At 51.9% G+C, this 22,841-nt stretch overlaps 1 protein-coding gene across 4 annotated transcripts in view; it reads right to left on the minus strand.

The window, feature by feature from the left end:
* Window positions 1-22,841, minus strand: part of cux1a (cut-like homeobox 1a) — a 191,956-nt gene that overhangs the window by 34,043 nt on the left and 135,072 nt on the right. For 3 of the 4 annotated variants that reach the window (XM_064352371.1, XM_064352370.1, XM_064352369.1), the window contains exons 10-18: window positions 19,463-19,567; window positions 19,014-19,202; window positions 17,671-17,729; window positions 15,066-15,114; window positions 14,214-14,319; window positions 10,700-11,446; window positions 6,566-6,646; window positions 3,678-3,779; window positions 842-1,347 (exon numbers count right to left, since the gene is read on the minus strand). In XM_064352371.1, the coding sequence (XP_064208441.1) occupies window positions 842-1,347; window positions 3,678-3,779; window positions 6,566-6,646; window positions 10,700-11,446; window positions 14,214-14,319; window positions 15,066-15,114; window positions 17,671-17,729; window positions 19,014-19,202; window positions 19,463-19,567 (1,944 nt within the window). The remainder of the gene's footprint in view (window positions 1-841; window positions 1,348-3,677; window positions 3,780-6,565; window positions 6,647-10,699; window positions 11,447-14,213; window positions 14,320-15,065; window positions 15,115-17,670; window positions 17,730-19,013; window positions 19,203-19,462; window positions 19,568-22,841) is intronic. The other variant, XM_064352372.1, reaches the window with a different exon arrangement.

Consider the following 22,841-nt stretch of genomic DNA (forward strand, 5'->3'; position numbering starts at 1 on the left):
GACGGAACGGGACGCGACGGGAGCCAAGGACGCGGTGTTCGCGGTCGCCATGCCGACGGCGTTCGCTGGCTCCGCGCGCCGATAAGCTCAGGTATGCGCTGGCCAGGTTATCTGATGCAGACGCGAGCGCGGGCCGTCGCCGCCGCCGGCGTCTGAGGCGGCAGGCATTCCGACCTCGCGCGGCGGGCGCGGCGTCGCTTCGGAAATCTGATCTGGCGGCCGGAGAAACCAGAACGGTTTCTGCACGTTAAAAAAAAAAAAACAACCCAACAAAAAAAAAAAACCTCTCAGTGAGAGGTGAGCAGGTTCTTCAGCGTAGCGACGCCCGCAGAATCACCTCCACTCCTTGTGTTTTTTTGAAAAACAAACTTTCGCTACCAAATACACACTCAATATCAAATTCGATATCAAGTTACCCGACCATTCATCATTTTGAGTTAGGGATCTGAAAGAGATGTGTGTGCTCACTATATGAACAGTGACAAAAACTCCTGTACAGGAATTCAAATCTCAGTACTTTAAACAGTAATACAGACTCACAGAAAAATTCAATAAAAATAACATTGGCATGCAAGCACTCACAGAGGGAAATTACAGTCTTGTGTGCAACTCTCCACATATTTTGGTGAAATCATTTTTTTTTTTTAAACATTAACATCAACAGCCTAATGTGCCCCACCCAAACAACCCCCCCCATATCAACCCAAGCCATCCGAACTCCACCCCAATGCCCCCCCCCACCACTGGGATTCTAACACTCTCATGGGGCACCAGGGCCCTAGAAATGGGGGGAGAGCGAGAGACAGAGAGTGAGAGGGAGGGGGGGGGGGTAGAGCTGTACCTCCTTGGTGTCCTCCAGGCTGCGGCTCTCCTCGGCCATGGGCTGCGGGACGGGGCGCCGGTCCGGGTGCGAGTGCACGGTGCTCCACCACTGGTCCCTCCAGGAGCTCGCGGCGCGGGCCCCGTCGGCGTTCCGGCCCTGCTTGTGGCCCCCGCCCCCGCCCTCGGCCTCGCGGACGGGCGACTCCCCGGCCTCCTTCTTGACGGCGGCCTGGTGGAAGTCCAGGAGGGGCGAGGCGGAGGAGGCGGAGGAGGGGGTCAGGGGCAGCTTCTTCAGGGACAGGGCCAGCGGGGAGTAGGCCGGGGAGCCCAGCAGCTTGGGCGAGAGCAGCGGCAGGTCGGCCGCGGACATGGAGGAGGCCTTCAGCATGGGCTCCAGCGCCGCCTGCTGCGCCTCCATCTCCCGCCGCGCCTGCTCCAGGATGGAGCGGATGGTGTCGTCCGAGCTGCTGCCGCCGCCGCCGCCCCCGCCCCCGCTGGAGGTGGGAGGGGCCTGGGGGGGCTCCGCTGCAGGGGGAAGGAGAGAAGCACCACACCCTCAGATTCTGTTAAAAACCCTGGGTGTGTGTCAGACCTGGGTCAGTTCCTTCATTTGAGATACCCAAGACCCCCGTAAACTCCAGCAGATTACTGACCATTTCAAAAGGAACATTTACATTGATATTCAGAAATAATATGATTTCAAACGATTGTACGGTTTTTGTGAGTAACAGCTGAATTATGGATTCTCAGGCATCTCCACAGGGGTGTTATCAACCGTGACCGACCCAGATGCTCGTAAGACCAAAAGAACACGCAATGGCCAGTTGCTACGGTCTACGGTCTAATTCTCCCTGGGCGTGCTGCACCACTGCGTGAACACGTGCAACTCCTCGCTATCGCTGTGCTGTTCTTTTTTCAGCTTATCATGCTCGGGAATGATGGATGATTTGGGGATAAAATTTTTTAGATTTTTTTTCAGAAAAATGACAACCTCTAGATTCCAGTACTGCATTTGCAGAATAATGGGTTCGAGAAACCTAGACTTAAAAATTCCGTGGGCAACACATTTTACCACTAAGCAAAAGCTTTCCACTACATTCAGATATGCAGGGACACTAGTCTGAGCTGCTTTGCATAGTTCCTGTTTTGAACTGAAAATTAATTCTTTGTCCAAAACCTCACCTGCATGGTTCAAAAGCATTATTTATGGCTAGTTCACTCCCTGTGGGTTAGGACAATGTCTCCACTTCACACACCAACACCTCCCTTGTCTCTAGGCTGTATGAATACCATCTCCTTCATGCAAACGATGTCAGCACAGCCTTTATTTCCTTCAGTGCCATTGGTTACCAAATCCTTATTTTTCTTTTTAAGTCCAGTCATTAAAAATACTCGAGACATACATGAACCTTGGACCTTGGAGACAAACAAGGCTATGACAAGGTTGCACGAACCCCAGTACTGTACAATACTAGGTACTTATGTAATACACAGTAAATGGACAATAGTCAATTCGCAGTAAGCACTCTGAAACAGAAACAAAACAAAAACCTGCCTGCATTGCATTGTTTCTCGTAATAAAGCGGGTTGTCATGGTACGTGCTACAACGTGCGCGGCTGTGCTCCAGCATCGCCGCGGCAGTACGAGACCGCATCAGCACAGCACCACAGAACTGTCACGTTTCTTTATTGTAATGCGGCTCAACAGCCGTTAAGACAAAAGCGAAAATAAAAAAAGCACATCAAAGAACCCTATTTTCCTTTGAATTGTAATTCACTTGGCTCGGTATAGGCTTTCAGGTACCAAAGCTTAACACTTGGGTATCAGTGCTTTCCCCTGGGAAAGATGTCCAAGTCTCCTGTCTTCATGTGATCTGTGAAACAGTCAATTCCTGTCAAATCCCTTCTTTTTTTCGAAAGATTTTATCTGCACGTAGGTAAATAGCAGTACAGTACATATTCCTTTCTTCTTCTGTGATCTGTGATACACTTTGGAAAACGCTGAACTGAACCGGGACCGGTGGAGCGATAAGCGATAAGTTTTATCAGCAGTGGGAGGGACAGGTCTGGTGAAGTCCCCAATCACCAGCAGTCCACTGCCACCTGCCCCAGAATATAATCACAGTTAACAATAATGGCCACAATTACAATCACCATTGCCTTAAAAAAAACCTCATCATAGTCAACAGAGAACACACACTGGCGTGTATATGAGTTCGCTGAGGACTGTGTTAGTCATAAACTGTTCATCAGACATGAACATTCTTCCCCAAAAGCGACATCCTGTAGTGTTATCAGGCACAAAGGAGAGAGTCCTTATCCAGTGTTAATGAACCTGGCTTCACTTCACTGAACATTTCTTATTATCCTCAGTTAATACTGTACGAATAAGCAGCTGTACACAGCTGGTTTTATCCCGTCAGGGAGAGGTGAGAAGGGATCCATCAGGTCACTGATGCGACAGCCACACACTACCAATCAGGTGCCTACAGGGGACCAGTTGTCACCAGCGAGAAACGAGTCTTCCTGTCAATGTGCACTAGCTCTCCTGTAGTACACTGCATAGCTTCAAGTGTGGAACATACAGCCACTGGCCAGTGAGTGAGTGTATCAGAGCAATGATATGCATCTCTAATGATAGCCCAGTACTAATAATGACTTCAGAAAGGAGATAACACATAAAACACTGACTTGCATATGATACGAGAATCAGTATCTTAACACATTCATTTTACAGTGATGAAAATGACATTTCAGTTGTAGGAAGCCTCCACAGAGGGAGCTGGAAGGTCCATGACTGAACTCTATGGTGCAGATAGGTGGGAAGGAGTACCATAGAGTGCTTTGCTACTCACCGGCTTTCTGAACCTGCAGCTCCCTCTTGGCCTGCTCCAGGATGGACTTAATGGCCTCGTCCGAGCCGCTCTCAGGAGTGCGGATTCGGGTGGTGATGTTACCTGCAGATGGGGGGGGAGGGGGGGGGGGCGGTGTTAGTGCACTATAACCCGTGGGTGGGGGTAAGGGCAGGGGTTTAGGGTGAGGGTGGGGGTGAGGGCTGGTGTGGGTGGCTGAGCCCCTCCACACTAGACTGATAAAAACGGCGTCACACATTTCAAAAACTGCCAAATGTTGGATCTTCGGAGCATCCAGAACACAGAAAATGCCAGCCAATAGATTCCCGCTCATACGCTGCTTTTCTTACACATAAAAATCACTGACAGCTGCTTCCTGTCCTTTGTGCAGGCATATTGATTTTGCTTTACCTAATCTTTGCAGTCGTAAAATATTTAGCAGCTGAGGGCTGAGGGCAGCTAGGGGCTTTAATGTGGTCTCCTTTCAGTGCCAGCGATTCACAGGTTTAAAGCCACAACCTGAACTTCCGCCTTTCTGAACCGACGCTAATAGGAAGCACTGTAGCTGAACTGCACTTGAACCAAAGCAGGCTTCGCTATTTCGAGCCGAGCCGAGACGCACGGAATGACGACTGCTTACAACAGCGAAGGCAAAACCACAACAAGTAACGTAATTTACAACACAATCCGTCGCAGCTGATCCCTTTGAGATTTGAGAGAGAGGGAGAGATGGCTGCCGATGTATCTCAATACGAAATACATAAACATACTCTCATGAACAACAGGAAACTATAAATGATGAATAAAAACGGACGTCCATTAAACAGAAAAGTAGGATTCTGAGTAAACAGCACTCTACCAGCCCATACAGACCACTCTACCGCAGCTCCAACAGGACCCCTTACCTGCACTCATACGGACCACCTACCAGCAGCTCATACAGACCACTTACTGCACTCCATCAGGACCACTCCACCTGCAGTCCATACAGACCACTTACCTGCAGCTCATACGGCCACTTACTGCAGCCAACAGGACCCCACTCTACCTGCAGCTCATACAGGACCCACTTACTGCAGTTCCATACAGACCCCACGTACCTGCAGCTCCATCAGGCCCCCTGTACCTGCAGCTCCAACAGGACCCACTCTACCGAGACTCCATACAGGACCCCACTCTACTGCAGCTCACAGGACCCACTCAACCTGCAGTCCAACAGGACCCCACTCTACCTGCAGCTCCATACAGGACCCACTCTACCGCATTCCATACAGGACATACTCTACCTGCAGCCCATACAGGCCACTCTACCAGCAGTAACAACAGGACCCACTCTACCTGCAGCTCCATACAGGACCCCACTCTACCTGCAGCTCCATACAGGACCCCACTCTACCTGCAGCCCCATACAGGACCCCACTGTACCAGCAGCTCCATACAGGGCCCCACTCTACCTGCAGCTCCATACAGGACCCCACTCTACCTGCAGCTCCATACAGGACCCCACTGTACCAGCAGCACCATACAGGACCCCACTGTACCCGCAGCACCATACAGGACCCCACTCTACCTGCAGTTCCATACAGGACCCCACTCTACCTGCAGCTCCATACAGGACCCCACTCTACCTGCAGCTCCATACAGGACCCCACTCTACCTGCAGCTCCATACAGGACCCCACTCTACCTGCAGCTCCATACAGGACCCCACTCTACCTGCAGCTCCATACAGGACCCCACTCTACCTGCAGCTCCATACAGGACCCCACTCCTCCTGTAGTTCCATACAGGACCCCACTGTACCTGCAGTTCCATACAGGACCCCACTCTACCTGCAGTTCCATACAGGACCCCACTCTACTTGCAGCTCCATACAGGACCCCACTCTACCTGCAGTTCCATACAGGACCCCACTCTACTTGCAGCTCCATACAGGACCCCACTCTACTTGCAGCTCCATACAGGACCCCACTCTACCTGCAGCTCCATACAGGACCCCACTCTACCTGCAGCTCCATACAGGACCCCACTCTACCTGCAGCTCCATACAGGACCCCACTCCTCCTGTAGTTCCATACAGGACCCCACTCTACCTGCAGCTCCATACAGGACCCCACTCTACCTGCAGCTCCATACAGGACCCCACTGTACCTGCAGTTCCATACAGGACCCCACTCTACCTGCAGCTCCATACAGGACCCCACTCTACCTGCAGTTCCATACAGGACCCCACTCTACCTGCAGCTCCATACAGGACCCCACTGTACCTGCAGCTCCATACAGGACCCCACTCTACCTGCAGCTCCATAGAGGACCCAACTCTACCAGCAGCTCCATACAGGACCCCACTCTACCTGCAGCTCCATACAGGGCCCCACTCTACCTGCAGCCCCATACAGGACCCCAGGCTTTAGGGCACAGACGCGTGTCCACTAAATTACAACAGGACACAGCTGCATTATACACATTCATCCTAATTTTGGGTAACTTCCTTACTGTTGCACGGAAACGTCTGGAAGTGGTCACTCATCAGAGAAGCGATAAGTCGTAAGTTAAGTTTCCCTGAATTTGGAAATGGAGAAAAACATGTATGAAAAGCCTGGCAACTCTGTCGGTCAACAAAAGGCGCATTACCTGACCGACACACACAGGTCTGTCACACCACGCCACTGACGAAACATGACACTGGCACGTTTAGAACCTCACGCTCCTCCCAACCCCCATAACTACCACCCACCCGCCACCCCCACCCCCCCACCCCCCACCCCCAATCCCAGTTTTTCAACAGACTCCGGGCCAGAAGGAGAGCAGAGGAGCAAGGCAAGCTCAGACAACATGGACACAACCCCGCTAGTCACACTCCAACCACGATAGTGAGGGCAGGGAACAGACCTGGCCGCGCGGTGCCGTCCGAGCCGGTTCTCCGCTTCGGAACCTCCTGAAACACTCTGTTCAGGTTCTGGCCCGGGTTCTCTGTTGAAAAACAAGCGGCGACAGATAAAAGAGAGGCGTCAGGCGCTGGGGAGGCCGGGTGGGGGGCGGGGGGCGGAGCCCCTCACTTTCAGCACTGCATCAGGTCACAGCCGCCCGTCCGCCGATCGCGGATCGGGCCCCGGCCGCCGGGACGCGCGGGTACGCGGCCCTCCCCCCCCCCCACCGCGGGGAGGCACCCGCTGCGTCTTTAAAGAGCGTAACGGCTAACCGGAAACTGAGCGCACTTCGCCATCTTCAAGGCGGTTCAGAAAATGGGGTCCCTGTCTTCACCCGGGTGCAAACAAAATGGCCGACGGAACAATGACTGCACCATTTTGAAAAAAAAAAACGACCGGGTCTGCCTGACACACAGAGGTGGAGAGAGAGGGAAAAGGATTCTGAATTCTTTTTTCTGCCTGCTCCAAGGGTGCCATCAAAACGAATACGCCGTGGCACCGGCGAAGACGGATTTAGTACCTTTGTGATTCACGGCACGGAAGCTCCTGGAGGCAACGCAAATCCACCCAGAAAACACGGCGCTCGGTGTGAAACGCTGCCAAGCAGCCACGGCAAAACCCGTAGCCCCGGGACACGCCCTTCACAGCCTACTGCTGGCTGATAACCGACACAAGCCTCAACTGCCATTCGACGAAATTCACTCTGAGATGTGTTAAAACAGTTCGCGTCGGCTGGACACACACCTGCACATGCACTTGGCAGTGAACCCCAGGCTGGTGTCTTCTGGAAGCGGTACAAAAATGAGCTAGCTGCTATTGCTAGTCTTTATAAATGAGCTCAAGCTAGCCAGTTAGAAAGAGGTTGACTACGAAACGAAAGAAATGTTCATTATTTACTTAAGATATGTGGACCTCCATTTTTTCTATGGCGTTTCAGGGTAAAACTTCTAGATTTAAGGACTTTTAATCACTTTTGGGAACCATGTATGTAGCCATAACAATTTCCTTCATCTTTTAGCTTTAAAAAAAGCAGTCATTCGTGTGTTTTTCGGAAACATGAATAACTGCCGTAGCTGAAACATACGTACAGCACAGTGTTCCGATTCGGCCCCGTTTCGCTTTACAAATCCTGAGGACATGAGGGCCTTGGGGCGCCCTGCCGACCCCAGACCGCTGGAGGCCGTTACGAAGCGAACGCAACGGACAGGAGCATCATGGGAGAACCGGCGTCCCTCCGCTCGTCTCCGCTATGAGCGCCGCGTAACTCAATTCCTTTCAGCGGCCGATCGGTCGCGTGATTGAGACGGACGAGACCATGGAGGTCACCACCCCCCCCCCCCCCCCACCAGTCACCCTCGTTCTCGTCCATCAGGGCGGCGGTGGGACCGCACGAGCCCCGCCCGCCCAAATCAGAGACGCTGCGCTCGACAGCCCAGCGTGTACTCTCACATCGGTTTCAAATTCCACACGACGGCCAGTGGAAGCGCTTCCGCTGGTCACGGATCCCTTATGGGGAAAACAAGCTATCGAAGAGGACGCCTTCAATGTGCGCATCTACTGCAGAACAGAATGTGAGGTCAGAGAAAATCTTCTGTATTTAGATTTCTCTCTCTCTCTCTCTCTCTGCTACAAACCGTGCAAGGGAAACCACAGTCATCGGCTGACATTAAACGTGTAGGCAGAGGAGTTGGTATAAAGCAGAGGCACAGGTAACAGAAGAAATGTCTGACAGAAATAGGTGTTGCTAAATTATGCACGCACTGTACAATACTTCAGAGTTACTCCACATTTTGTATGCGCATCTCAGCACCGACGGAAGGCAGTTTTTTTTCTTTACGCCAATACAAGGAAATACAAACAAAATACAAACACAGCCTGTAAAATGGTCACACGCTAACTGTCCCGCTAACGCAGAGCCGGCCGCTTCCGTTTCGGAGCTGCTCCCCCAGTGTCGTTTTTCATTCCCGCTCGTCCGAGGCAATACCCGACCGTCCGTGTCCATCTCCCGGCCTCGGCGCTGAACAAGACGACAAACAAACTCATTTTCGGGGTCCCGTCCGTTCGCCGGCGCGAAGGTCTGCGGAGAGACGCACCCGCCAGAGCGCACTCGCCGCGGCGGCCCGTCGAATCCCACCGGCGCACTCGCCGCATCGATTATCGGAAAACAGACAAAAGGGCACCGGAGACAGATAGATCACGGCCAGAGCTAAAGCGATCGCGCGACCCCGCTGAAACTTTCACCGCTCCACCATGCGCTTCCGCCGGCACGAAGCGGGGCAATAAAACAGCCACCGCAGATCAATACTTACCGTGACACGCGCGTCTGTGTCACTTCCACTGCCGTGTGGGGTGCAGGGTCAAGCTTAAATGCTCTACGACTCAGTCACTACTGTATGTGTATACTTACGGTCACATGACCCCCTCAGTCACTACTGTATGTGTACACTTACGGTCACATGACCCCCTCAGTCACTACTGTATGTGTGTACTTACGGTCACATGACCCCCTCAGTCACTACTGTATGTGTACTTACGGTCACATGACCCCCTCAGTCACTACTGTATGTGTACTTACGGTCACATGACCCCTCAGTCACTACTGTATGTGTAACTTACGGTCACATGACCCCCTCAGTCACTACTGTATGTGTATACTTACGGTCACATGACCCCCTCAGTCACTACTGTATGTGTACACTTACGGTCACATGACCCCCTCAGTCACTACTGTATGTGTACACTTACGGTCACATGACCCCCTCAGTCACTACTGTATGTGTATACTTACGGTCACATGACCCCCTCAGTCACTACTGTATGTGTATACTTACGGTCACATGACCCCCTCAGTCACTACTGTATGTGTATACTTACGGTCACATGACCCCCTCAGTCACTACTGTATGTGTATACTTACGGTCACATGACCCCCTCGTCACTACTGTATGTGTATACTTACGGTCACATGACCCCCTCAGTCACTACTGTATGTGTATACTACGGTCACATGACCCCCTCAGTCACTACTGTATGTGTATACTTACGGTCACATGACCCCTCAGTCACTACTGTATGTGTATACTTACGGTCACATGACCCCCTCAGTCACTACTGTATGTGTGTACTTACGGTCACATGACCCCCTCAGTCACTACTGTATGTGTATACTTACGGTCACATGACCCCCTCAGTCACTACTGTGTGTGTTTACTGATGGTCACATGACCCCTTCAGTCAATACTGTGTTCACTGATGGTCACATGACTCCCCTAGTCACTACTGTTTGTGTTTACTTATGGTCACATGACCCCTTCTGTCACTACTGTGTTCACTGATGGTCACACGACCCTCTCAATCACTACTGTGTGTTTACATGACCCCCTTAGTCACTACTGTGTGTGCTTACATGACCACCTCAGTCATTACTGTAGGTGTTTACTGATGGCCACATGACCCCCTTAGCCACTACTGAATGTTTTTACTGATGGTCAAAACTCGGTCACTACTGTATGTATTTATGGATGGTCACATGACCCCTTCAGTCAATACTGTGTTCACCGATGGTCACATGACCCCTTCAGTCAATACTGTGTTCACCGATGGTCACATGACCCCCTCAGTCAATACTGTGTTCACCGATGGTCACATGACCCCCTCAGTCACTACTGTTTGTGTTTACTTATGGTCACATGACCCCTTCTGTCACTACTCTGTTCATTGATGGTCACATGACCCTCTCAATCACTACTGTGTGTATACATGACCACCTCAGTCATTACTGTAGGTGTTTACTGATGGCCACATGACCCCCTTAGCCACTACTGAATGTATTTACTGTTGGTCACATGACTCTCTCAGTCACCACGGTATGTGTTTAGTGAAGGTCACATGACCCCCTCAGTTACTACTGTACGTGTTCACAGTAACTGTACTGGCACTGGGAGCGATTGGTTCACAGAATGTTCTGGATGCTACTGAGAGGAGAATCATTAGTGGACTAAACCTCGGCAGTTCTGGCTTCGATTAGCGACAAACGCGGGCGCCGTGCCCGGCGCGGCCGCGTGAGGCATGCTGGGAGCGCGCGGGGCTCGCTCACCTCGCTGGCGTCCCTGAATGCTGCGCAGCGCCAGGATGTTCTGCTCGTCGGACAGGAACTGGCGCATCTTGTGGAAGGGCTCCTTGCCGCGGATGGTGAGCTTGTTCCAGGGCTTGGGCCGGGCCAGGATCTCGCTGACGGAGCCCTGCGACAGGCCCAGCACGTAGTGGCCGAAGATGCGCTGGCCGATGTTGTGCTTGATCAGCTGCTCCTTCACCTGCCGCGCGATCTCCGCCGTGTCCATGTCCTCGCCCTCCGAGGCGCTGCCCGCGCCCTCCGACTGGCTGGGCGAGGGCGCCATGCCGTTGACGTCGGGGCTGCCAGCGGGCTGGGGCAGGGGCTGCGGGAGGGGGCTGGCCGACAGGGAGGGGGCGGCGTAGTGGCCCGGGGCGAAGAGCATGGCGCCGGGCGCGTCCTGCAGCGCCTTGGAGTAGAAGGTCTGCATCAGCTGCCGGTGGAGGAGGGAGTTGAGCGCCACCTTGCCCGCGAGCGGGTAGGCCCCGCCTCCGCCGCCGCCGCCACCCGCCATGCCCGGGCCGAAGAAGTCCTGCCCGATGCCCGTGGGCGAGAACTGGTGCGTCCCGTTGGCGCCCGAGGTGGGCTCGGAGGCGCCGCCCGGCCCCGCCCGCAGGAGGAGCTGGGAGGAGGGCGGGGGAGGGGAGCCCTGCAGGTTGGCGGCGTTGGCGGTGGCGGGAAGGCGCTGCTGGCTGTCCGCCGACGCCTCTTTCCCCTTCCGCACGGCTGAGCCTACGACAGGTCAAAAGCAAAGCATTATGGGAAACCAACAATACAGCATATATATATATATATAATGCATAAAAACACAGCATATGTATAATACATAAACTGCAATTCGGAGGGAAACAAGGATAACTGACAAACCCAAACTGAATTTATTTCAGTTTTTCCAATTTCCATGGCAACCTTTCTTATGCCCTTTCTTTTTCTTCTTTCTTTGTAAGCAGTACTTGGAAGAAGTATAAAAATAATAATAATAATAATAAATTAAAAAAACTCTAAATTTCACTGGTCCTTTTCCAGCCCTCTAACCAGCACACAATTCAGCAGGACCCTTAGGACAGCCCTCTGCGGAAGGTTCTGGAGAAGCAGGGGGGTTGACGTTATTATCAATGACGTGTTTTAATTACTCCAGCGTCAAAAATCAGAAAATAACTTACAATGAGGGGCAAAAATAAGGACAAAAACAGTCCAGGCAAACTTCTCTGACTCATGCAACTGCAGGGGGAAAAATTCACCAGTAAAAAAAACAGCAAAAACAAAAAGGGCAGCAGACATTAGCCTGTTTTTTGGGCTTTGGGCAAATCCAGCCCTTTACCGTCCCCTTCTGCACCGCCCCTCTCTGCCGGCGGTACCCAGATGAGGAGGAGGAGGATTATGGTCCTGCTGATCGGCCTTCTCTCTCTCGCTCTCAGGGTCTAAAGGCTGGCTGGGGAGAGCTCCGTGCGCTGTGTGTGTCAAATGAGCCTCTGCTCCCCCTCCGTAGGCTTTCAGGCTAACCCCAATTTTAAGGATTCGCAGAGGGGACCCGACATCATTTATACTACGCTCATGCACCCGGCCGTGAGTCACACTGGCGCACCAACAGTGGTCCTCTTCACAGAAAAAACAAATCAGTCATTTTACAAACCACAGTCTAAGGGATTCTTATACTTCATACCGCTGCACAAAATGACCTGCAAAGTCCGTGAGGGCAGACTGTGTTCCGCTCGTCTGAACAGCACAGAGGAGCTCACGAGAGCCTTCGTCCTATTTGTTACAACTCAGAGAACGAAACGAGAAGAAACCTCAGGCGCACTGTAAGTCCCCACGTTAATGCGTCCATACGCCAGCAACGGTGCCCGGGTTTTTCATCTCCACGCCACGTGCACAAGCGCGTCGTGGGCCCAAATGCCCGTTTCCATGAGGGAGAACGCCACGGCGACCGCAAGGCCAGCGCTACGGCGCGGTTAGCATCGCGCTAACCGCTCGCGCAAAGTTCCAGTTTTGCATACTCGGGGATAATGAATTCCGCAAAGTAGGACAAAGACACGCGAAACGGCGGAAAGCAGCCGGCGTGCCTTCAGGTCGACTGAACGCCTGATAAGGTTAGGCGAACGGGGGGATACCATTAAAAATACAAATTACTCGCTCGAGTTTTCGGGAACATCCCCGCAGCAAAGCTTACGTGACATTTTCAGAAACCTGAGCGGCCCAGACTGCGGAAAGGGCAGCGGGGGGGGGGGGGGGGATAGCTCGGCTTTTCACGCCGCGTCGCCCAAAGGTGTCCCGCGCGGGCCAGTCACGCCACGCCACGGTAGCGGTCGGGTCGGAGAAAGACGCGGTTCTGACCTTAACGTGCGGACGGCCCGCCCCGGCAGAGCTTCGCCGCTGCCGTCGGTTTTTTTTTGGGCCGAATTTAAACTCGGGGAACTTTTGGGGAGCTGTTTCTTTGTCTTCTTTACCATTTGAAAACATTCTTTTTTTAAAAACTCCAAACAAAGAGAAATCCAACCGCCTTCGCCGCGTGTCAGGGAGGGCTGTCAGAAGAGGCAGCCGCGGCGAATGTTGCACCCCTGACAGGAACGCGAGCCGCGCAGCTAAACGCGGAAAAACGATAGCATCTTTGAGCGCCCGCGAGTCTGACGCGCACCCGATGAATCTGAAGTGTCTTGAAGTGCGATTTTGCGGGGTAGGGGGGTGGGGAGGTGGGGGGGGTGGTGGTGTTGGGGGGGGGGGGATAAAGAAAGAGCGAAGCTGAGCAACAGACAGCCGAGCTCAAAAGCGGCGCTTCAAGTCTCGACGATCAAAGCGAATCTCCCCGAATCAACCGTGAGACCCGTTTCCATTACAGATCGCTGTCGAGGTGTGCTGTGCGTCAAACACGGGAAACGCAAACAGCAGGCAGCAGTCAAGATCGTCTCCGCACCCCCCACCCCCCCACGCACTCCAAAAGTACTTTTTTCTTTTCAAAGTGATAACTGTCCCTTTCCTGTTTAAGCACTTTTCTTCTGGACAAGGATGTAGCTGGCTCTTACTTCCTGTTTAACAACTGGACTTCCTGCGCATGAAGGTGCATTAAGCAGCGAGCAGACACGGGCAGAGAGCACGATGTGACTGATGGACGTGCACTGTCCCTGACCCCCTGCAGGGCCTGTACTGATACAGCCCCATGCTTTGATCCTGACTCTGATAGCTCGTGCTTCTCGGCTCTGTTCTGCCAGCACTGATTGGACCTGGCCTGGTTCCCACTGCAAACCAGCGCAAGAACACCGGTGGGGAGGGTCTACGGATGACATCCTCGATTAAGTAAATGAAGAAACTGCCAGGAATGTCACATCTCTCTGGCTATGCGCTCACGTGTGTGTGTGTGTGCATCAGTGAGTGCGCGTACATGTAACAATGCGAGCGTGTGCGTGTGTGTGAGCGTGTGTCCCCCCCGGCCCCGCCCCTATCCAGGACCTGCCCTGACCCCGCCCCTTTCCTGCTCCTGGCCCCGCCCGCGCCCAGCGCTCACCGCTCAGCTCGCTGTTGCCGATGCGCAGGGGGGCGCCGTCCGCCTGCAGGGCGCGGCTCTTCTCCTGCAGCAGCGCCTCCAGGGGCTTCGACGACTCCTGGGGGAGCTGGGGGGAGGGGGGGAGGGGGTACGGGAGGGTCATCAGCGACGCATTCAAATCCACTTCCATTCAAACTCAGCCACAGCACAAACGCTCTGCGGGGATTTTTCAACAGACTAACTTAAATTTAATTTAAACTAACTAAATTAATTTTCCTGAAACGACTACTGACCCAAACCCTGGTAGGAATACGCCCGCTTTCTTGCATGCAATTATGTATCATTCCTCCGCGACCTTTCCATGCGAACAAGGGCTAAATTATATGGAAAGGGTAACATTCTGCCTCTGACAGCTGATCGGGGATCAGTGAACCAAACCTGTGAACCCAACACCAATCATTATAATTAAAAAAAAGCAGAAATCTGGATCTTGGGTTAGACTGTAGAAGAACCAGCACCAGCAATACATCTGGCATGAATAAAACCAGTGGCCTGGAACTGTTGAACCTGAAACAGCTGACTAAACTAAAGCCAACCGAATGACTGGTATCCTATCAACCAAACCCGACTGATTCAGGCTCCTCCCCCAAACCCCCCCCACCCCCAACCCCACGTACCAACACCATCCCGTATTGCTCTGCATGCAAGTCAAAGCTTAACTAGAGACGTGATCTGAAATCACATTACACAAACAAGCGCATTTGTCTCAGGCTGTACAGGTTATCTGCCGTGCCCTGGGACAGAGCCAGCGTGCTCAATCACGTCTGACACCAGCACACGCACTCCATCACCAGCCAGGCGGAGCAGCCTCACCTGCGCTGTAGAGCCGTCAGACGACCCGAACTCCATGGACTTCAGGGCACTGTGAACCAGAGACATTTATTAGGCTAAAGACCCACGACGGCACTGCACTTTGCATGCACACACACGCACACGCACATACGGACACGCACACACACGCGCATACAAGCACATGCATGCACACACACGCACACGTACACGCACGCACGCACACACGCAAACACACACACGCACGCGCATACAAGCCAATGCATACACACACACACGCACATGCACACGCACGTACACACACATGCATACTCACACACATACGCACAATACTGCATATGCACGCACACAAACACACACACACGCACACATACAAACATTGTGCCAGGCAATGGATTCAAAGTCACAAGTCAGAAAGATGTCACCTCAATTCTAACACCTCAAATGTATTTAAAAAGGCAACCTGAATACGTGTTGTTTACCCTCATATGACAACGAGCTTGATTACTGACAGAACTGTTGAATCAATTTACTTTAATTAGCAAGTCCCGCTACATCCAAAACCATTAAAAGTGGATCCTAGTGGGAACCCCAACAGAGGTCACAGGAAATTAAAAGGATTGGCGTAAAAACCAGTGTCCATTGCAGAGGACAGCAGGCTATCAATTCAAACCCAGCAAACAACAGTTTGCCTGATAATCAGAAGTGCTTCAGCTGCACTTAGGAAATTCAGGGGGAGAAAAAAAAACAAAAAACTCTCTGTTCACTCTGTTATTACCGTTATAGATTTCAGACAAAGTATGGCTTCTAGAAATCCACTTACGGAATTAACGTCCAGACGTGCTTCGGTTTAAAGTCGTTACAGAGATCGGGGGAGAGCCGGCAGCGAGCAGAGCGGCGGAGAATGAGCCCAACGCTGGCTGATTAGCCCCTGCGCTATCTTAACTTCGTTAGCCTTTTCATTATGCCCCCGCCCACAGATAAGTAACACAATAACGCCGGGTAATTAAGTCCACTGTTTAAAAGTGACAAGTGTGGTCTGTTTCTGAGCTGTGCTACACAAAGGGCACACAGCAAAACCCCCCCACAGAACAGGCTGTCCCCAGGAACGAACCCCAGGAATGAACCCCAGGAACGAACCCCAGGAACAAATCTGACCCCAGGAACAAACCCCAGGAATGAACCCTAGGAATAAACCCCAGGAACGAACCCCGGGAACAAATCTGACCCCAGGAACAAACCCCAGGAACAAATCTGACCTGGGTCTGCGCACAGAACCGTATACAGCTTAGATACTTAACATAAACAAATCAATAAAAACTTGCTTTAGTAATAAATACTTTCAGAAAAACTAGACAGTAAGTAAGACACACCACACACATTTTTTTGAGTTCATGTTTTTAAACCAAAATTGTCAAAATCAGTCAGTCTTGATCCCACCCCTTCTCCCGAATCCTGACTTCAGACTTGCAAAAGCTACGACCGATAAGACTAAGCAGCTTATTGGCTGCTGTCACAGAGAAGCATGCACGTACCCCGTCACAGAGTCTACGGCGTACCCATCCTAAGGCGCCCAGCTCGTCCTAATTGAGATCGGGAAGTTAAGCACCGGAGAGGTCGGGAGCGCTGACACGTCCCGTGTGAAAAGCTGCTCAGGAGGACCGCGCTGGCGGGCGACAGGGGCAGCGGGAGAACTGTGGCTGGGCCAATGGGAACGCGGCCCAATGGGAATGTGGGCCAATGGGAATGAGAGCCAAAAGAAAATGGGCCAATGGGAATGCAGGCCAATAGGAATGTGGGCCAATAGCAATGCGGGCCGGGCCGAATGCCCAGCCCACTGGTAAAGGTCAACGGTAGCTTGCGTGATGTCAGGGCCTGACTCTCAAATCAAGGCCACTCCTCGGTCATGTGACACAGGACTGGCTTCCTCCCCAGCGAGCTCATCGCCAAGAAATAAACGGGGAAAATGAAGAACAGGAGGGGGGGGGGAAAGGCAATCTAACTTTCATGGGAAGCAAACGGCTCCATGATTAAGTAAAGATGGGGGGAGGGTTTACGAGCCCCTGCTGTAATGCCCACTGACATTTACGGTGTTTAGCAGACGCTCTGAAGTGCATACACTCAGGGTAAGGCAACAAACACTGCTGAAGCTAAACCGTCAGGATCACAAGCAACAGTGGTAGTCAACACAAAACCTTCCAACGTAAAGTTAGACACCACAGTTGGTGAAAGCTTGAAATTGGGTATGTGGTTTTATCAGGAGGCAAATCGGGTCTGGGGTGTAGTTTTAGATTTAGCATAGGCATGGTCAGTAAACCCATGTGAAATTTTCAGAATTAGGCTAGACTGTGCGACTGGCACAGTACAGAAAATACATCAGAACAAAGAAATCTCTCAGGATTTCATTAGACTTGTTCGTTCCTTCCACCAGAACAACAAGGTTCAATCACAAACACATACACACACACACACACAGAAATACGTTCAAGCATAACTATCAAGTGTACTCTGGGGCACAGATGGCTCTTCTCAGCCGGAGGTGGCTGTGGAGCTCTATCGCTTAAGATGGCCGCCGCATTTGGGTGGTGGGAGGGGCTTGAGCCGGACCCGCCAGCCCCGGGAGACTTACTTCAGTTCCTTCTTGACCTCCTCGTAGTCCGCCCGCTCCTGCAGCTTCTCCTCCAGTTGCTGTGGCGAGAGAGAGAGAGGGGGAGAAAGGGAGGGAAGGGGGAGGGAGGGAGAGAGGAGGACGAGCGTGTCACTGTCGCACTACAGGGGTGTTTCACAGCTCCCGGGAGGAGGGGTTCAGGGTGGGGAGTAGGGTGCGCGTGTCTAGAGCTAGCGTAGCGGCGAGAGACCAGGTGCGCCGCGGTCACGACCTCAGCCCCCCATCTCGGGCGGCTCCGGCGCCAGAGGGCCCGGCGGCCCGCGGGATCAACCCCCACCATTCAGCCAGCCAACCGACCCGCGCCAGGCAAAACGGGACGAGCCGCCTTCGCGCCCAAACGGCGAGTCCGTTTAAACACAGGGACGGTGGGGAGAAAGAAAGGGAGACCTGGGGAGCTCGGGAAACCCTCCAGCGCCGTAGGGCGCCGCCCGTCTCTGGCGCGGAAACGCGCGGCTTACGCAGCCACCCTGTCTCACCGGGCTTCAATCTCGCTGCACACAAAGAGCCGCCAATCAAGACAAACCGCCAGACGCTCAAAGTGAGAGGCGACCACAGACTGAGCCTGCCAGGACTAATACAGCCAAAAGCGCACCTAACAATTAGGTACAGGGACACAGCTAACATAATCGCTTAATGTACTGCGAATAATTTTTAAAGAAATTTAAAAAATCGCTTTGTAAAGGTTGAGACTACTTGAGACAACCATTAGCAGTGCACAGAATAGATTCTAAGTAACCACGTACTTGTTTAAAATGCCTTAGTGTAATAATTATGCAAAGCAATATGGATTTGAAGAGTCGTTGGTTTGCTTATGTAACCGTTCTGTCCTTCATGAAAGTCATTGTTAAACTGGGTACAAACGCAGAGAAATACATCCTGCACTTTACAACAGTCGAGGGTCGGTAGGAGAGTGTATGGAGGTTCGAGTGAAAAGCGGTGTCAGAGTGCTACGCAGCCCTGAAAGTCCCTGAGCTTGAGTAAAAGCTGGAAAAATGAAAACGGAGAAAGGCTCATACTTGATCCAAGGACATGCAGCCATCAAATACGACCCAGCGAGCTGCCGCCAGCTTCAGCTCAAGCCGGGTAAATGTAGTCATTATTTTCCATAACCGCTCCCAGTGAAGTAAGAATGCTGTGCTGTACCCTATCTAATGAGTGTAGCCACGTCAGAGTGAGAGATTCGACTGGGGACTTTGCACTGTTCTTAGCACGTTAGCCACTTTAGCACGTTAGCCGCTTTAGCACGTTAGCGGTTTTAGCACGTTAGCATTAGCACAACGCCCCCTCGCTCGACAGGGCCTGACCTTGAGTGTGGAGTTCCTGGCGCTGAGCTGCTGCTCCAGCTGGCTGATCTGGCTGGCGGAGTTCTCCCGCAGTTTGCTGAGGCTCGCCTGCAGCCTCTGCACGTCCTCCACCAGCTGCACGATCTCCCGCTCCTTAGCGCTCAGCTCCACCTCCAGGCTGGAGCGTGACAGCACCTCCAGGGCCTGTTCCTGCAGGGTAAGTCAAACATGCGTGCACACACACACACGCACACACACACGTCATCAGAGGTGTGGGAGGTCGCATGTGTAGACAGGCTTACACACACACTTTTACAGACATTTAAAAAGACATTTAATTTTTTTATTTTAAATTTAATGAAATACGTGTAACATGGTCTACCAGTGGTGGCTGTGCAATGAGGACAGACCGATGCACACAGACTCCGCCCACAGGGGGGGAGGGGCTGTGAGTAAGTTGCCGTGCCTACCATGTCGGGGGCTTTCTGGATCTGCGTGGCCAGCTGCAGGGACTTGTTGGCGGATGACAGCTGCCCCCGTAGGCTCTCCGCCTCCCTCTCCGCGGCCTCCGCCCTCTGCGCAGAGGAAGAGCATCCGAACACAATGAGGAGAAGAGGCCATTCAGCCCACAGAGGGCCCGCAATTACCTACGGTGGGCAGCAGGGGTCCCCAAACCTCACCCTGGAGAACTAAACGGCCTGCTGGGTTTGTCTTTTCACCTTTAAATCAACAACCAGTAAAGACTCAAAAAAACACATGAAAGTAAGGCCAGGTGAATTAACCGTGCAATCGACCACTTTAATCGATCAATTAAGTGCTGACTAGCAACAAAAACCAACATATCCTACCCCTTGGACCTTTAGGACCAGGGTTGGTAGTGCCCGCAGACTTCTGTACATGAAAACTTCCTAATATCAGTGCGGAATTAACCTTTCTAATAAAGAACCACAGACAGCCCAGAAGGACAGGGTCAGCGAAAGCAACCTTATTATACCTCTTATCTTAAAACCGCACAATCTTCGAAGAGAGACTGCTTCCTAGAACCACTTTGAAGATTTGTTGATATTTTCAAAAAATGTCCACAGCCGACTTCTCGGTACGTTTATAATCGAGGTGAACCCAATGTGTAGTCCTGGAAACCAGGGCCACAGTTTCCATTTGGTTACTGCCCAAATGAGTTCAGCTTAAATAAACCGAAGCAAGCCCTGAACACAGAGAAGGAAAGAGCGAGATTAATTCAGACTCACCCCCAGAGCGCACACAGCACAAATGGAAGAGCGCACAGACATTTAAATAATCCATTATATTTTAAAGGCAGTTAAATATTCAACCTTTAGTTGTATCGGGAGTTAAAAACCACGCATTTAGGACAGCCTATTTTTTTAAAAAGGAATTATGGAAATGCAGCATTTTCAGATGCTAAGCAGTTACTTAAGCATGGTTGATGAATGTGTTATTTTAGATAATGACAAAATGGTAGTGAACAGTTTTGTTATTACTTTAATAACAGGGTTTCATTGCATTTCAGCAAAGTACTTTTTCAAAACTTTTTTTAATGAGGTTAAAAAAACGGGAGGGGTAGGGAGGTGTCACACCCTGTAACAGACGGACCTAAACCGCCTTCAGTGCAAAACCCTGTAAGACAACAAGGGGCTTATCTTTTCACAGCCACTGTCCATGTCTCACTTTCACTTTCCAGTGAAAGCCGCTGTCTTTCAGGCCGCTGGCCTGCAGGCCTGCGACGGGGCGACTGCACGACTGCGCAAGGCACGTCAGAGACAACCGCTGGGCCCTCCTGCCAGACCGCGGGGGACTGGGGGGGCGGCTGGAGAGTCATTTTACGGCGGTGCAGAAAGCAGAAAGCAGCCATGGGCAAAGTTAATTCACTGGCCTCTCTCTCTCTCTCTCCCTCCGCTCCCTCTCTCTCTCTCTCTCCCCCTCCGCTCCCTCTCTCTCTCTCTCTCTCACTCTCTCCTCTCTCCCTCTCTCTCTCTCTCGCTCCCTCGCCCCGCTCCCTGGCTGTCAGGCTGGGACTGAGCAGTCTGAGCGGAGCTGATGGAGGGAGCCGTAATCATGAGAACAGACTGAGTGCAGAGAATCGCAGGAGGCAGACAGAGACCAGAGACGAGAAGTAATGTGAGCGGAGAGAGTCCAGAAACTGTGTGTGTGTGTCTGCGTGGACGTGTACGGTCATGCATGCGTGTGTGTTTATGTGTGGACGTGTACGTTCATGTGTGTGTATGTGTGAACAGGGTCAGACAGTCGATATAACATGAGGCGTTCCGGAGTATTCCGACTGACGGCACACTGGTCACGTGTTGGTGGGAGTGTGTGTGGATGTGTGTGTGTGTGTGTGTGTGTGTGTGTGCTGGTGGTGATGGTGATATGTGGTGGAGTGTGTGAGTGTCGGCTGTGTGGTGGATGTGTGTGAGGTGTGTGTGTGTGTGTGTGTGTGTGTGTGTGTGTGTGGATGTGTGTGGAGTGTGTGTGTGTGTGTGTGTGTGTGTGTGTGTGTGTGTGGGGGATGGCGGGTTGCAGGAGTCTCACCACGGCGTCTGTCTGGAAGCTCAGGCTCTGCAGACACAGCGTGAGCCTCACCTGCTGTGACGGGCGTGGCCATCTCTGCCCGGAGCGGCTCTGCCGCCATTTCGCCAAGCCCCGCCGTTAATATTTAAAGAAGGGCCACCTCGCAATTAGCTTCTCCCTTACAGTGATAAATGAGCTGTTTTGATTGGGCGGTGAGGCACGAATCAAACCTTCAGACCTGTGGAAACTAGAATCCTCTCTCATAGGCCAACCCAAGGAGCGTCTGAGACGGGGAAACCTTACACACAATCAAATATGGCCGACTTGCTCCAGAACATCACAAAAATGACAAAAAGAGACTGTACAGACTAAATGAACATTAGTGAACATTATCCCAGCTGGTACATAAAGTTTTCACTGAGTTTGCTTTGAAGCTGATGTGACCTCGTATTCCACTGTTCAGCTGCTGGGCTCCAAGGGAAAGGCCAAATGCAAAACCATGAAAGCGGCGCGATACATGCATCTGAACTGTCCCCACAATGCTTCAGGGGGATTTTCCTCACGAACGCGTACGGCCAATGGTGTTCTCACTGAACTTTACGCGAGCGAAAAACGTATAAATTAAAGCGAGGGGCCTGAAACTAAGAGGATTGCCTTAAAGGTCACGAACAGAAAAAGGCCACGAGGCCTCGGGCCCGGCCTACACCAGGAGCCACCTCTCACAGATTCACTCCGCAGCCCAGCACAGAGGCAAGGAAGCCAACGAGCGCAGATTCCATTTTAACCCTTTGAAGAGTAGGCTTTGGAATGCTTATTCAAAATTCAAAAGTCAGTGTTCTAGAACTCCACTGCTTTCAATTACCAGTAGTGACTGTGACATCAGCATTAGAATGTTCAGTTAAGAACATTCTAATCACGTGATCTGTGAACTCACACCTTTAAAGGGTTAACGACCAATTCTGCACGGGTAAAGCCATTTGGATAAAAATGCTCAATGTTTGGTGAGGAACAATGCCATCATTCCTAATCCTGATTACAAACGTTAACGCTGGGGGGGGAAAAAAAGTTAAACAAATCGTTAGTCAGTTTTCCCACCGAGCCAGACAAGTGTGAAAGTCACTGAAGCGCATTAAACTGGATGACATAGTGTTCCAAAGGTAAAAACATGATGTCATTTTCTTTTGTATAACTGAAAGGCAGGAAGGGAAAAGGGGATTTTAATGTGCTGGGGTTGGCCATCTATAAAATGAGTGAAGCTGCAGTGAAATTCCATAGAGAGACATCGTACCCCTGCAACACACCGCTCCCAAATTCTCTTCATCC

This window comes from Anguilla rostrata, chromosome 9 (genome assembly GCF_018555375.3).
Source record: "Anguilla rostrata isolate EN2019 chromosome 9, ASM1855537v3, whole genome shotgun sequence".
NCBI classification, from domain to species: Eukaryota; Metazoa; Chordata; class Actinopteri; order Anguilliformes; family Anguillidae; genus Anguilla; species Anguilla rostrata.